The sequence below is a fragment of the Limulus polyphemus genome, unplaced genomic scaffold (genome assembly GCF_000517525.1).
Source record: "Limulus polyphemus unplaced genomic scaffold, Limulus_polyphemus-2.1.2 Scaffold2982, whole genome shotgun sequence".
In the NCBI taxonomy this organism is placed as follows: Eukaryota; Metazoa; Arthropoda; class Merostomata; order Xiphosura; family Limulidae; genus Limulus; species Limulus polyphemus.
In genome coordinates this window covers 54,714-71,291 of record NW_013668592.1, presented here as the reverse complement: position 1 = coordinate 71,291, position 16,578 = coordinate 54,714, and the positions used below count along the sequence as shown (strand labels likewise).

Here is a 16,578-nt window from a genome sequence, read left to right as displayed (position 1 = left end):
ATAAAAATCTTTCAAATGCGACTGTAGCTTTTTTTCCCCCAAGCTTTGTCTTCCAAATAAGGGTGCGTCTTATATTCCGAAAAATACGGTACATATATTGTTTGTACGATTAACCGTTCAGGAGACACATAGCGTGACAGACAGACATTTGGCTATTATATATATTCAATTAAAACATTAGTTTCTATTTATTGGAAATCTATGTACTCACATTTTTACAATCACATAACAAACGTTTATAACACGATTTATAGGTTAAGTTAAACTTATATTGTTGTACTTAGAAGAAAAGGCTTAAATCATGACGTAATATATTCTGTATTTTAATATTCAATAACTAAGTGCCAGCGATCATATATACATATATATATAAATGAACGGAGATAATTTCTAAAGTTATCCTAGATGTGGTATTTTCATTACAAAACGAGCAATCGCGCATGTTAGAAAAACTGTAGATATACTTTTGTTTTATGTTATTTTTACTTTTTTGTTGTAAATTATGCAAAAGTGGCACGTGCTGGGAACTAAATGTTGTACAAGTAGAAAATATGGTCACAATTTAACTATAGCCATGGGCTTTCAAACGATCTTTGAGTCCAGCGCCGCTCTAGTATTTTACACCCCACACATGAGACGAAGCGCCAGTGGTGTTCTTAACATCAAAGAATGCCGCCGTAAAACAGGCACCCGGGTCGGTGTTGTGGCAGGCTTTGAGACGCCGCTTCCAGCAAGTAACTTTTGTCAGCGTAGACAGCCCTCACGAATAGCCACAGCCTTGCAAATAATTAGGTTCTCTGTTACCGGCTGCGTTATCGTGCCGCTGTAGGTAACCCTATATTTAGGATATGCCCTTCAAGTCGGCCTATACGTAACATGCCAACTGATCACCTGATCACTCTTTCGCAAACCTATAAGATCAGGTTTTTATAACAGAATTCACTTATGAGTTCAATTTACACTCTTTTCTATTTGGTATCATGAAAAAGCACTAAAAAGTTATATGTATAAGAAGTCTATGCTCATGTAAGAAAATCTGAGCGCATTCTTGTTCTGTGGTTGTAGACCGTGAAGCATTGCATTGCAAAACGCCCACTCTTGACTTGAGTACTTCCAGCTCGTGAAGCGTGACTGGCGCCACTTATTTCCTGCTCTTACACTAAAATAGTATCTCCCTCAAGCTATAATGGAATATTCTCGTTTCTTTCTGATTGGTCGTCAATAAGGCTGGTCGACTCAGCTCTTGCGTTGTGCGCTTTTGCGAGTTAAATCAGCGTGAGAGAAATTTACTGTTGAGAGTAAATAGCACGTTGCTTGTAATTTTGTATTTATGTTGAAAATCGGTACATTAACGATATAACTTAAGCCTGACCTAGCGTCTCTGTAACAGTAAATTTATCTTGGAAAGTGATATAGTGTTTGTGTTGCTATATATATATTATAATTCTTTATGGACTTACGTGTAATGACATGGGCAAAGTGCAAAGTAAACATGGTAAGTAAATTTGTTTATGAATTTAAGTTAATACTTGATACTGTCACTGAAAAACTTAAAAAGTGTAATTTGATTACAATTTTTTCATAATTATATAGTATCAGGAAGACTAGTAAACCTGCTACTGGTAGTAATATTAGTACTAAGTTTACATGTTTTACCAAGTCTTCCTACTCCTAGTAATAGTAATACTATATTATGATATACTATTATTATTATAGTACTGCTATTACACTATTACTTAGAACTAGAAGTGTGAAGCATTGTACTAGTAGTACTACAAGTACTGTGTTAGTAGTAGTAATGTACTACTAGTGTCCAGTAGCCCAAATATTTAAGTTATAATTTACAGTATTAGCACATGATAATATCATTATCAACAAAAGTTACAAATATTCGTTTATTGTGCAGAGCATAAGTTTATTAAAAGTGCTAAAGATTGGTTTAATTAGGGTCAAGACAAATTAATAATGATCTACATACTCTTGTTACAATTTTGTTGTTGAATTTATAATTACAATGACACTAAATAAATGAAAAATAAAAGCTTTGGTTTTTATGTTTGTGTTTAAATGCTAAAGCTTTTTTTGTTGTTGTTTACTGACCAAGATCTGCGATAAGTATTTTGAATATATGATCTACTTTATTAAGCAGCCTACAAGTTTTTATTGTTAAATATTTGCTTTGGAACATTATAAATGTTTTCATCGAATTACAGCTTACAATATTTTGATGCATCATTTCTTGTAATGCTTTAAATTCTTTTTTTTTGCCATTTAAATGTTTTGCTGTAACCAAGAATTACCTAATTCAGGCCAAGTAAAAAAAAAAGTTTAGCATCCCAAGTTTTAGAAAAAAAGGAAGGAGGGGGTTCTTTTTATTTTTAAGTGACCTTTTAAAGAAAGTTTGTACTCTTTTTTTTTTTCATGACTGTTGCTTGTTTTTAAATGGTCCATGTCAAACAGAAGTCTTCTTTGTTTAATTTTTTCTTCAAAATGATACAGAATTTATGACAAATAAAGAAAAGGGCAAAAAGGAATCACTGTGTTCATCTCATTTTTTGTTAAGAAGTCTTGTTTGTATATGATCAAAATTTATTATTTCAAAAGGAAAAAAATCACCAAAAAAAAGTGGGGAGGCTGGTGCGAAAAAGGAAGAAGGTGGAGATGCTAAACATATATTTTTTATTACTTGTGCTTTATTTGTAGGGTTTACTTAATGTATATTTATAAAAATTGGTCTTGTAACCACTGTCAAACTGTTTCTAAACTTTAGGTAACAAAATATAAGTTGCTTTCCAGCTTTTTTTTTTAGATATATATAAAATACCAAGTTCTCTATGTTTTCAGTAGCAACAATTTTATTGGTCAAAATTAGACTTATATCATAATTGTTTCTTAAGTTGCTATGCTGTTACATTTAATATATGTAAATTCATCCAATAAAAGTTAAGAAAACATTTTTGTACTTGATTCTCCCCTTTGCACTTTCATCCTATCTAAATAAGAGCTCATCATTGATTTTTCATATTGTCTATGTTTCACTAATTTAGCATTTATAACAATGTACACTACATATACTTAATCTTATGTGGTATTGTAAATAATTAAACAATGAAACAATTTTATTTTTTATTGTCATTTCTTAGAGCATCAACACAGAAACTGATTTTTATCCTAAAGACCAAATCAGCTTTACATTAACAGTAACGAGGCTGTATTTTAGTTATTAGTAATTATAGCAACTTAAATGCTAAAATGAAAGCTTATACTATAATGGTAAATTTTTAACCTCCATCTGTGTAATTTAATATCAATAAAGATGAAATTGTATCCAAACAAATGTAAACAGTCTTTGAAAATTTACTTCTACATGATAATGTTTGTGTGAATGACCAGTGACATCTCAAGAGGTGGTTCTTTTATCTCTGCAATTTTCAAGTATTTTTATGTGTCAGTGATCACATAGCCTTGAATATTACCAAGTTAAAAGTGATTTTTCCACTCTTAACATAAGAGAAACAATTTTTTAAAATAGTTTTGGGATTGAGAGAATTTTTTTAAGTGTATACAGTTTTGTTGTACATGCCCTTGTTTTTGTTGTTGATTACTTACATTGTGCATCATGTATGTTCACCTGATTTCCTTAAGCTTGTAAACATAGCAAGTGTTTAGTCTAAAAGAACAATGTTTGTTTTTTTGTAGTCCAACATGCTATGAGAGTGAAACATTTTTTATAGAGCAAATTCATGGAAAATCCTAATTATGACTGTTGTACCTATAGCAAATAAGTATGAACAGACGTTGCTGTGAATTGCTCGAGCAAGTTTGTCTCATCCTTAAAAATTGTATAATCAAAGCTGAGTACATAGGGAACTTAATATACATTCTGTAGCATTGACACAAGTGTCTGTATGAGACCATAAGTTGTTGATAAGTATAAGACATCATAATTTGTAAAGTACTATGGATTATATCACCAGGATGTCCAGGTAAAAGAGAAGATGAATAGCTTAATCTTAGAGGAGCTAAATTGTAAGTAATGAGCATAGTGACAGAAGGCCCATAGTGTTACCCTTTTACCATTGAAAACAATCAGTCATAAAAATCAAAATTAAATGTAGCCCTTGGTGTTCCTACCATAAAGTAGTGGCTTCCTGTTTAAAAATGCAAATGGATCTAAGAATAACAACATAAATAGGTTTTATTTCAGCCAATAGATTGTCATTATGTTTTGTTGCTGTTATTATGTGATAGAATCAGTCCTGAGGTTGAGATTCTGTATTATTACTGCAGTAAGAATCTTTATTAATCTACAGATTTTGGTATTGTTAGAAAAAGTTTCAGTTTTCAGAAAGTTCCACAATGAAGGATAATTTATAGCCTAAAGTCAGTTTTAAGCCTCACTCACTACCACCAGAAATTTGTGGACATCATTTCTAGCTTCAGTTTTACTACCTTTGATTTCCAGTATTTTTATCAGTAGATACTGTTACACAACTTCTTTCTAAGATGCACCTCTTGGTATATAATAAGTTACTAAAAAACTGATTACATTATATGATAATTCAAAATAACTTTGAAGGTAAATTTGTTGATTTATATGAGATTCCCAGTGCACTAGAAATATATGTGATAAGTTAAAGCCACATCTTCACTCTTAGTAGTAGGAATAACTATTGGTGTTGTGATTCCCAAGTAGCTAAAGATCTTATTAACTGCAGCTTTGAAGTTAAGTTAGAAATTTTGTGGCTATGTTATTAAAACATTAATGTAATTATTTCTCAAACTAAAGTGTATGTTTTGATCTTTGTTGCATGAATCTAAAGTGTAGCAGGTAAGAGATTCAATCATCATACAGCCAACAATTTGTGGGTGGTCAAAGTACTTAGAGATAAAACTTAAAAGTAATTTGCTGTAAGTCTTCATTGATATTACTGATTAGTTGTTTGTTTTTTTTTTACTAGGGGAATGTTTTTTGGTGAATGCACATTTCAATCCCTTGTGTCAAACAGACGAGGATGTTAACAAATTGAAAACAGTTAATTATGTTAATCGGGACAAAAACTCCTCTTCTTCGGTAAGTTCATGCATGTTACACCTTGACTCAAGCTAAATATTTGTTAAACTTAACATAACTTAAGGTTAATATCTTGAAACGAAAAGTAAACATTTTTACACATCAAAATGATTTACCATCTTCAGATTTTACGAATGAAAAAATGCTTGCTCTTGAAGACGATGGAAGATTTTCTTCCAAACAATATATATTATCAGTGGTACCTGTTTGCCACATTTAATATATAAAAGTAAAGAGGTTATTTAATAACACATTATGAGAGCTGTGTGTTTAGTGGAATTTGATTACTTGGATAATTGGAGAAATCTGAAACACTGATTTCAATTAATTGATTATGTTTGTAACATTAATTAACGTGATTGAACTTTGATTAAAGTGATTACTTGACACCAATTGATGTAATCTATGCTCATAGGAAATCAATTATATAAATTAATTACCCAACTCAAATAGTCTGTACAACAGGACATTTTTTGCCGGACAGTGAATTTGCAACCATTGGCAATAATACCTAGTAAGACTTGTATATAATTTTTAATTAGTGTGTGATGTATATTTTAAAATGTTATTTGCACATGAATGTGTTATATTCAGGCCTGAACCACATTGTTTGAGCTATACTTGTTTGTAATGATGGTTCATTTTTCATTGATTTTCATTATTTTAATTCAAATGTAAAAAAAAATTGTCAGAAACAGGTAATTTATAAGAATTATTTTGTATATGTATAAATATTTAGAGTAATCCATTATTTAAAAGGTGGCACACTAGCTTGACAAAAATAAAAAATGTTGAATCTATGACTTACATTAAGTATTTTCTCTTTTAAAGAAAAATAAATGCTTTGTACCATATTTTTTGCTAGTTTGTTATCCCTGTACTGTTGTTACCACTTAAAAGATTCAGGGAGAGCTAAGATTTTAAACTCAAGCTTATCATTTACTCATCTTAGATTCTCAATTATTAAAATTTCATCTAAGTTTTAAAACTAACCACAGGCTAAATTAACTACACTCTGAGACTAACTTTACAACCACATCAGAAATTTATATCTTTATCAGTCACCACTTCATTGCAAAAACCCTGGTAATGGTCGAAATTTTAAGAATTTCTTACACCAGTGTATTATCATTTTCATCCTACATCAATTTATATAGTGTTTTAATTTATTTTTGTATCCATGTATGTTGTGTTTTTTTTTTTTGGATGGTAGTTTATTCAATTCATTCTTTGCAGCATTTTTCTATAGCTGCTTTATTTCCTTATTGTTATTTTATTAATTTACCTATAATTTCTCTTTAATCCCCCCCCCCCAGAAAAACATAACCTAAACTTTTTGCAGTCACGTTAATTTGAAGTTTTCACATGATTATTTTGTTATTTAGAAACACCCTTACAAGAATTTACCCATTACCCATTTGGAATAAGTTTTCTTAAAATATCTATAATTCTAGAGGTTAGGAGAATGACTTATCACATAGTAGATGGTAGGTCTGGTAGGTCGATGACCAGAATAACAGGCAGTCTAGGGCAAAAAAAAGTTAAGGGATTAATATACATTTTGGTTGTGAAATAGTAAGTAAAAGAAAAAAAAAATCAATAAAGAAGTGTTAAACAAAACATCTCCCTTTTTTTAATACATGAAATTTAGTTTTTAAGACTGAATTTCATTAAAATAATGATGCAAAGTTGAAAAAAATAAAATAAATATTATATGATAAAAGATTTTGTTCAACTAATCAACATTAAGTGATATGACTATTGTAGCTGTTGCAAGACAGATAAAAGTGAAAAGTTAGGAATCTATATTGAAATATTCTGTTTGCTCCATAATATACTTCTCTTAATTCTATTGGCTTTTTTGTACCTCCTGAAAGTGAATACAAAGTCTTGAACTTGAACACTTACAGATGACTGTTTGAGCATATGGCTTCCATAACAGTTACCTTTGATACAGTGACAGTTTTCTGTGATATATTTGAGTTGGAGTGATCAGGTTTTAAGTAACCTTGACCCCATTTCAAAAGTTGAGCCTTTTATGAAATATAACTCACTTTTAAGTTGGTGGTATTACAAACAATAATTTATTGTGGAGAAGGATAGAAAAAGTCCTCTTTTTTTAATCTTCCTTTGGTTTTCATAAATTTAATACTAGCTATGTTTGTTTTTTAACAGGTTTTAGAGTTTAACTAAACACAATTTCTATGCTCACAATGCTTCATTGTTAACATTTGTTTATCTCCTCAGCTTTAGTCACCATATGATTTATTTAAAATCATTTTTGAGTTAATTTTGTTGTATACATGAGTGTTGTAGAATAAGTTATTAAATTCTCCAGAACATTATTCGAAAAGTTCTAGTCTGACACGCTATTCTCATTTTTTCATTATTACTCTGGATTTTCTGGATTTAAAACAGAATCCACATAGGTCCCTACATGTGAGGCACTAGGTTACCCTTACTGCCTATCCTTTATCACATCTTGAACGCTGCAATCTCAAACTTTGCATGGTTATTTAAACTTTGCCAAACCGCCTTTAAAGCCTGTGAGTTAGAAAAAGCGTTTATGTTATCTTTATTGGGGTGCTGGTTAAGGTTTTATTGATTTTTGTCTATGTTCAATGAATGATATATTGAAATACAAACTAACAAAACCTGTTTACAGATAAACTACCTGACTGAGTTCAGTCAAATTTGGATGAAACTAACATTGTATAATTGATAACTGATAGAGTAAGATACTAGGAAGTTTTAATTACCATTAAAGAGATTGAACCAGTTATTAAATTTTATTATGTATTGTGAAAAAACAAAGTATTTTACATTTGGATTTTGTACATTTCTCCTTTAAACAGGATGGCACGGTTAGTTAAGCGATTGAGGTTTCACGTATTTACTGAATAGTTTTTACACTAGGGATTTCACCCTACTCCTTCAGATGCCCCTTACTCTTCCCCCATGCTCGTTCTAAGTGCCCTGCAGGAGATTTGTTGTCACGCATCGCCTCCCCAGGACGGGTGAAGCTCCTCTTGTGGAAAAGGATGCCATTCTCTTCACACGAGCGTTTGTTCGCGTTCTATAGCGTATGGAGGGGGGTGGGGGTCTTATAGGGAGCGTCCGCTTCAAAAGGATCCGACAGTGCTACAATACATACACGCAGTTATCTCTGCTCCATCTGCCGTCTGAACCAACCGCATTGCTGGACAACAGTGCTAAGGCAACTGCGGTATGTAAATAGAAGTGATTTTATGACAGTCAGTAAGTCATCACTCGCCACAATCTTGGGAAGGTTGTTTCAGAACTAATACGTGACCTTATCGAGGAAATGTTGAAATGAAACACGGTACGCAAGTGACTTTTGGTGAAACGTGAGAATTGTATTTAATATCCTGTTACGTAAGAATGGAAGGAAAACGGATAATTTTGCGTTAATATCGGCAATAAATCATACCAGCTGGAAATTCTGGTAAACATATATATCACAATAAACGTTCTTATAAAACGTTGGAGTGTTTTCAAAAGTGCCGCCTGAAATGTAACTTGACATTTATCTATTTATTACACACACACACACACACACACACACACATATATATAACTCATTTTATGGTATGGAATCTGATATACTGTATTATTTCTATTAAAACCCATATCCATCCCCCATCTTTTGAACAGTTGAATTTTACACACACACACACATACAGAATATATTAACGCAAAACTAAATACCTGGTTTTCCTAACACTTTTCTGTCCATGCTTTTGATTCTCTAATAGCATCTGAATAGCTCTTTTTTATTATTGTTTTTGTGTGTGTGTGATTATACAAGATACTGAATATTTGATACTTCAGGAGAAGGATTGGCATAGATAAAATAACCCATTTTCCAACATCATCGCTCGATTTCAATCCAGGCCACTTGGTTCAGTCAGGCCTCGGCGTGAAAAGCCTCTTTCTACTTGGCGGTGCAGTTGCTTGATTAGTAGCCCGAAGCACGAGGGCCTCTCTTTGTGCTGTCTTCTGTGCACGAACCGACATGCACGTAACTCGTACAGAGGTCGCCCTGATATTCGTTCGTAAAAGATTTTTTTCTTTTTGCTCTTCTCAGCTATCTAACATGAGACGGATACTGTTAATACAGATTTATATCAATTATGAAAGAACGTAAACATCAGCTTTTGCGATTGAAACGTGATCCTAAACGATAGACGATTTCCTTATGTCCAAGTTTAAAAGCAAATAAAACACAAACATATCCACAGTTCAACTACAACCTTATGCTTTTAAATCAGTCAGATGTTAGAGATGACATACAAGCTTCTCAGAATTCTTGGCGATCTTGTTTTAGGCTTTTCAAACAATGTCATTGAAAACCTAGACACAAAAACAAGATCGCCATTGTAGAAGCTGAATTAATTACGAGAGTTTGTACCCACACGCTAGAAAACAATGCTTAGAGAAAAACAAATGATTAGTTAGTACGCAGAAAAACGTAAAGTAACCCAATTTTAATATTTTCAATAAAAACATGATAAGACTGATAATAAATTTAACCCCTCGTGATAACTTTACTGGCCTAGCACTAGTTTCATGATAGTATTTCAAACAATGCCTCTCACTTTATTCGGAGCTTTATCAGCTTCATGAAAATATCAGTTTATATATATGCTATGCTCAATCTTAGAATTTAATCATTGACTTAGAGCATTATTAAAGACTGAAATGTAATGATATTTCGGTGTTATTGTTAAACGTAAAATACCAAACAGGCAAAGGACGAAACAGTCAGATAACTGTTATGTTTTTGTGTAAACTAATTTAAACAAATTGCAGTTCAAGAACTGTAGTTGCACCAATTCGAACAAATACCAAAATAGCTTTTCATTTCTGCCTTTGATAATTTTTTTTTTCAGTTAGTGACGAATGTGATTTAAAACATTTTATTATAAGTCTTAACGTGACGTCATTTAATTTAAATATTTATGCTTCTAGACCTAGATTACTATCAGTCCTAGAATGATATAATATCACGCCTCGAACAAACTATATACTTCGTTGTCTTAAGCGCTATAAAATAATGTTTAAAAATTCTAATTGTTCAGAAACAGCAAAGTATAGTAGGATTATGTAACCAATGTGTTGATTGTCATTGTAGAAAATACTTAAGCGAATAAGGTGATGGTCATGATTTTAGTTGCCTGTGTGCCCTAATCATGTTTTTGTTTTTTTACTTTTGGTAACTAGGTGTTTTTTAACAATGTTCATTTGTTAAAAGTTTATATTGATTCTACCTATACTGTTTAACTTACATCTGTAATTAAACTTTCGATTGTTGTGCTGTATGTTATTTTGCTTACATAAGTAATTAAACTTTCGATTGTTGTGCTGTATGTTATTTTGCTTACATAAGTAATTAAACTTTCGATTGTTGTGCTGTGTTATTTTGCTTACATAAGTAATTAAACTTTCGATTGTTGTGCTGTATGTTATTTTGCTTACATATGTAATTAAACTTTCGATTGTTGTGCTGTATGTTATTTTGCTTACATATGTAATTAAACTTTCGATTGTTGTGCTGTATGTTATTTTGCTTACATATGTAATATTTTAGTAGGCCGGGCGTGCCTGAATGGGCAGTAAGAGAGGTTGTGGATTTCGGAAAGTTCATTTTTCTAAACGCGACATGTAGCACTTTCAGCTGTGGTGATATCATAACTGTCATGTGACAGTCGGCCCTGTAGGCGGCGTGTTGTTTGCTATTTGTTTGATTAGTAATTCTCAACTTAAGCTGGCTATACCTGAATCTTTGACCTTGCTCTTTAACCCATTTATCGCACCGTACAAGTTGAAAATAAAAAACAGCAGATAATTTAGTCGTCTGTTGCTACACGGTTGAAGGTATTATGTTACGTTTGGTTAATATGCACGTACAAGCTGTAACATTTGGTATAGTTTAATATGTAAAATAAATTATTAGCATTATTTTTGAGCTTACTGGTTTTCGTAGTTAGTTTTAAATTGTCTTATCAGTCGACTCAAAATCCAGTTTGAACCTTAATTCTAATGATTACCTGCTCTCTTTGTGTTTTGTCATTAAAATGTCATTGTTAGTAATACGCAAGATTTTTTGTAGACGCGTATTGTATTTACCTTATTTAAAACCTTATCTTACTATTCGTGCATGCGTTAAATGAAAACCTTTTGCCTTGCACGGACTGAGATAAAAGGCTATCGTTCGGTGTATCTGGGTCGATCCCAGATAAGACAAAGCCGAAACTGTAACGTGTTTCATCGGCTTGGAAAAACAATTACCCGTTTAGATACTATTAACGATCGCCTGATCACGGCATTACTATAGGTTTGTTTGTGGTATTTCCGTATTCAAGTATAAAATTTGTATCTGTTTGTTTAAAGTATTTTCGTGTCAAACTGATATGATAAACCCACATCAGATTGCAGATTTGTTTTCCTAAAATCTTTTTAATTAACCCCATAACGAATAAGACTATATGTAAAAAGTGCATTTCAGAACCGTCAACCACAAGTTTTGTCTATGGTATTTTACGTAATTTTACATATCTTTTGTTAGAAATCCACAATAGGTCCAAAGTAAAAGGAAATCTTAAAAAATAAACCAACATAATCGATCCTTTAGATCGAAACAAATCTGACGCGTCGTCAACTTAGATGTTTAACACCATAACATTGAGTTTTCAGTTCTGTTTATAAGGCTTGGCAGTTGTGGGACCAGCATAACTTCCGAGTCCTGGCAGTGACCTTTGGTAGAGATAAGATCATTTGAACTTTTAATTCTACGCAACTATTATAACTGTTTTACAGCCTATGTTTTGTAAAAGAGAGGAGAGAGACTTTAAAGGCTTTATAACCATAGACGTTTGACTGTATGAAATTCAACCTGGTATCCGTGATGACTGTAGCCAATCAGGTTTCTTACATTTTTATTTATATAGATTGTAATGCATTGTTTCATCAGTTGGGTGAACGCGCTGTTAACGGTATTATCAGCTAGAGGCTTACGTGTATTAGAAAAAGTGGGAACGAATAATTGTTTATATTAACCCTAATCACAGGCTTATTGTAAGTTGCATATATAGCCCATTATTAAAGTTATGTATGATCATTAACAATTGTTTATTGACTTATGAGTGGAAAGGGTTAATTTTCCTCCACGTTATACAACTTTTATGTATAACAATGGATTAATTTAAATCTATTATTGTGAAACTGGTTTTTCCAAACAGTGTAGTACTAAGTTGATACTGTGATATATCTTTTTATGATGCACTATTCCAGCAAGGAAACTGTCTGTAATGGACGGTATGTGTGCCACGTTTTTCACAAACAGCTTTAAAAGAGATTTCTACGACCTTGTATATAGCGGAAAGATCAAAGCATACCACTGCTCTTGCGGCGTGATCGAGGTTGGCAAGTTTCCAGCTGGGTAAAATCTCTGTCGCTATCCTTACGCTTATCAATAACAGACTTTAATGTTAGGCGTAACTTGTTTCCGGAGGAATAGAAACGTTTAGAGGTTTGAAGCTTTAATCCAGGAAAGTTTTTAAACAAAGTAGTAGAAAAACAAATTTTTGTTTATGTTACTGAAATTCTAGATGCGTAAACGTTTGGAATGATCATCAAAGTAATATTTTTAAAATGTATAATTAAGTAGGTATGAAAAAAATAAACGGCGTTACCTACGCATTAAGGATCGTACTCGTGTTTATTTATTTATCCGCCTTAAGAAAACTAATGAATTACGCGAAATACGTGACTAGAAGGGGGGGGGGGGTGGCGGCAAAATTCGTAACAAATAAAAATTGTAAGTTTTATTATCACAATATGACATTAAAGTTTATAGCAATGATAACTCAGCCATAACTATCATAATGAATCTTACTCAACCTTCTTAGTATTTGTCCCAGCTACTTGGTGTTTGCTCTTCTGGCCCATGGTCCTCCACTCCTTCCTATTCTGTGTCAAAGCTACATTTACACCGCATTTTCTCATGTCCTCTCTCACTGCATCTTTCCACCTTTTTTTTGGTCCTCCTCTTGATGTTTTTTTCTTCCATTGCCATATTTATCACTATCCTACCAACATACATTGCCATATTTATCACTATGTATGTTGGTAGGATTGCCATATTTATCACTATCCTACCAACATACATTGCCATATTTATCACTATCCTACTAACATACATTGCCATATTTATCACTATTCTCCCAACATACATTGTCATATTTATCACTATCATACCAACATACATTGCCATACTTATCACTATCCTACCAACATACATTGCCATATTTATCACTATCCTACTAACATACATTGCCATATTTGTCACTATCATACCAACATACATTGCCATACTTATCACTATCCTACCAACATACATTGCCATATTTATCACTATCCTACCAACATACATTGCCATATTTATCACTATCCTACCAACATACATTGCCATATTTATCACTATTCTACCAACATACATTGCCATATTTATCACTATTCTACCAACATACATTGCCATGTTTATCACTATTCTACCAACATACATTGCCATGTTTATCACTATTCTACCAACATACATTGCCATGTTTATCACTATTCTACCAACATACATTGCCATGTTTATCACTATTCTACCAACATACATTGCCATGTTTATCACTATTCTACCAACATACATTGCCATATTTATCACTATTCTACTAACATACATTGCCATATTTATCACTATTCTACTAACATACATTGCCATATTTATCACTATTCTACTAACATACATTGCCATATTTATCACTATTCTACCAACATACATTGCCATATTTATCACTATCCTACCAACATACATTGCCATATTTATCACTATCCTACCAACATACATTGCCATATTTATCACTATCCTACCAACATACATTGCCATATTTATCACTATCCTACCAACATACATTGCCATATTTATCACTATCCTACCAACATACATTGCCATATTTGTCACTATCATACCAACATTCTTCTCTCCATAAGAACGAACCATCTAAGGCGAGTTTCTCTCATTTTGTTCATAATTGGTACAACTTTCATCTTCTTAAGCGTTTCATTCCTGATGCAGTCTTTCTTTGACACTCCTGTCATCCACCTTAACATCCGCACCACCGCCACGTCATCTGTTTCTCTTTCTTTACTCACCAAGAAAGTCAAATAACATGACTTTAAATATCACGTTTTATCATTTTAGTTTTTGATATTCCGAGCTATCGTAGTAACAGAATTTCAAGCAATATGAAATGTAGGCTGTTTATTATATTTTTCCAATAAATTAAGATCTCATTTACTACAGAGAACTCGTTAAAAAAAACTAGTAACAGAGGAGAACAAATCTTTTAAAAGTACGAAAACATTTTCAGACAGTCTTATTGGTTACTAAGAAATGAAATACGACATTGGAATATGGTCACCTCATTTACATTAATTATTGATTACTTATGAAAGGAGAGGTGTTTAATCGCTGTGATATATTGCTGTCTGTTTTTTGTTTTGTTTTTCTCTCTAAACATCTACAATGTCGGTAACTCCTTGAGGACGATGATACTGGCAGTATTTCAATAGATACAGTGCACTAAGATCTGGTTTACCAATGCATTATATATATCTTGCCGAAAATTTAACAGATGGGGAGAAAAAAAAAAGACCTCGTTGGATTTTAACAAAGGCTAAAAGGAACCTCATAAGGAGCACATAATGTGTATGGTGAAAAATAGCAAATATTAGAATTACTCTACCCTTTATTCAAATACATTCTTCCTGGTTCTGTTTGGTGTTGTCATCAGACTTCATTGAATCAAAGAACTGCCTTTTCTTTCTTTATTGATTTGCTGAACTAATTTAAAGTGGAAATTCGTCGTATGGGAGTTTGTGTCTATGAAAAGTATGTCTCGGTTATTTGCTTGATATAATTAGCCCGGTAGATGCTTTCTAAGGAAATCAAACTTACAAAAAAAAATACATATTTCTTGATTTTCAAACTATGTACCCCCACCCCAGTCGTTCCATTGTCAAACTAGGATTAAACAGACCATGTCATTCTGTACGTGTGTGAGAATTACTGAGACATATATAGGTCGTAGTTGACGCTCGAGTTATTGAGCATGCCTGTCACCCCCTAAGTTCATCGGTTGGTGGATGAGTCACCGATAGACTACCATTTTTGCGAGTGCTGGAGAATGAAAAAGAATGAGTCATCTCCTTACCCTGACCCTGGTAAATGTGGTTGTTGATTGTGTGGAAAGACGCGCCCAAGTTACTCTGAAATTTGAATCTCATAAACAGAATTAAATACAATTAGGAACATTTGTGTTTACAACGAAGAAAATAAAATTTTAGTTTTATCTTTGTGACCTACTTTCCTGTTGTGTTTTCCTCATTTTAAAACGTAAAAATAAATATAATTCTTTCGAATATATTTTTTTCACTGTTAAAACAAATACACCGCCATCATATAAACGCAGAAAACATACTGAGTCGTCTTAAGAAGTACCGAGTTTTGCTAAAAATTCTCTTTCGCGAACAAACATCAAAAGAGCTGTAGGGTGGCGTTAGCGAAATATCTGAAACTGAAAAGCTACCCAATTGCTCCAGTATGTATAAAGCTGAAGTAGGTAAATTTAACTAAAGGAAATACCAGCCATCCTATTATGATTCTTCTTATTCATCAACTCTTCCGTCTCTTAAACAGGAAGGAGGAGGTGTCGAAGACTTCCTCTTTGAGCTGGATAAGATTCAAAAATCAGAAGTAGCTGTATTACCTCTTACGTTTGTTGATATTTTGTAATCGGTAAAATATAAAAATGACTCTTAATTTTTTTTTAAACTCTTTATTTATTACTGTTAATTTAAAAGAAATAAAACCACAAATACATAAAAGTATAAAATATCAGTTTCTACAATAAAGCTTTCTCGAACAAGACCTACTTAACATTGTAAAACTTCCCGCGTTTTTTCACCTTAAAACTTTGTATATGTTTTAAACTCTCTCTGTATGTTAAACTATGTATCATTTAGTATGGTTTTAAATTTATTAATAAAATAATTTTCAGAAAATAATCTCTTATTCTTTTCACAAGAATACCAAAATGGCAATATTTGGAAAAAAATGTTCTTCCAAAGTATATTTTCTCATAATACACTTGTTAGTGTGTTTGTTAGCAGGTAATTGGCTAGTATTTGCATTTCCAAAATGAGATTTGTGTAAATTTTAATTCAATCAGAAAAGCTAAAGAGTTTTAAAAAATACTTTTAAAGTCATTTTTATATTGTTTCATCTTTATTAATCACTTTCTTCAACAAAATTAATTTGTTTCCTAGTGTTTATATATATATATATATATATATATATGTATGTATGTATGTATGTATGTATGTGTAATATTTCATGCTCTCATAATGTTTGCCGAAAGATATTGTTCTATAGT

The 16,578-nt window shown here is 32.1% G+C and overlaps 1 protein-coding gene across 1 annotated transcript in view; it reads left to right on the top strand.

The window, feature by feature from the left end:
- Nucleotides 1–1,269: 1,269 nt before the first annotated feature.
- Nucleotides 1,270–16,578, top strand: part of LOC106468370 (protein naked cuticle homolog 1-like) — a 36,044-nt gene continuing 20,735 nt past the window's right edge. Inside the window, exons 1-2 of the mRNA XM_013928788.2 lie at nucleotides 1,270–1,495; nucleotides 4,962–5,074. Coding sequence (XP_013784242.1) covers nucleotides 1,471–1,495; nucleotides 4,962–5,074 — 138 coding nt within the window. The 5' untranslated portion in view covers nucleotides 1,270–1,470. The remainder of the gene's footprint in view (nucleotides 1,496–4,961; nucleotides 5,075–16,578) is intronic.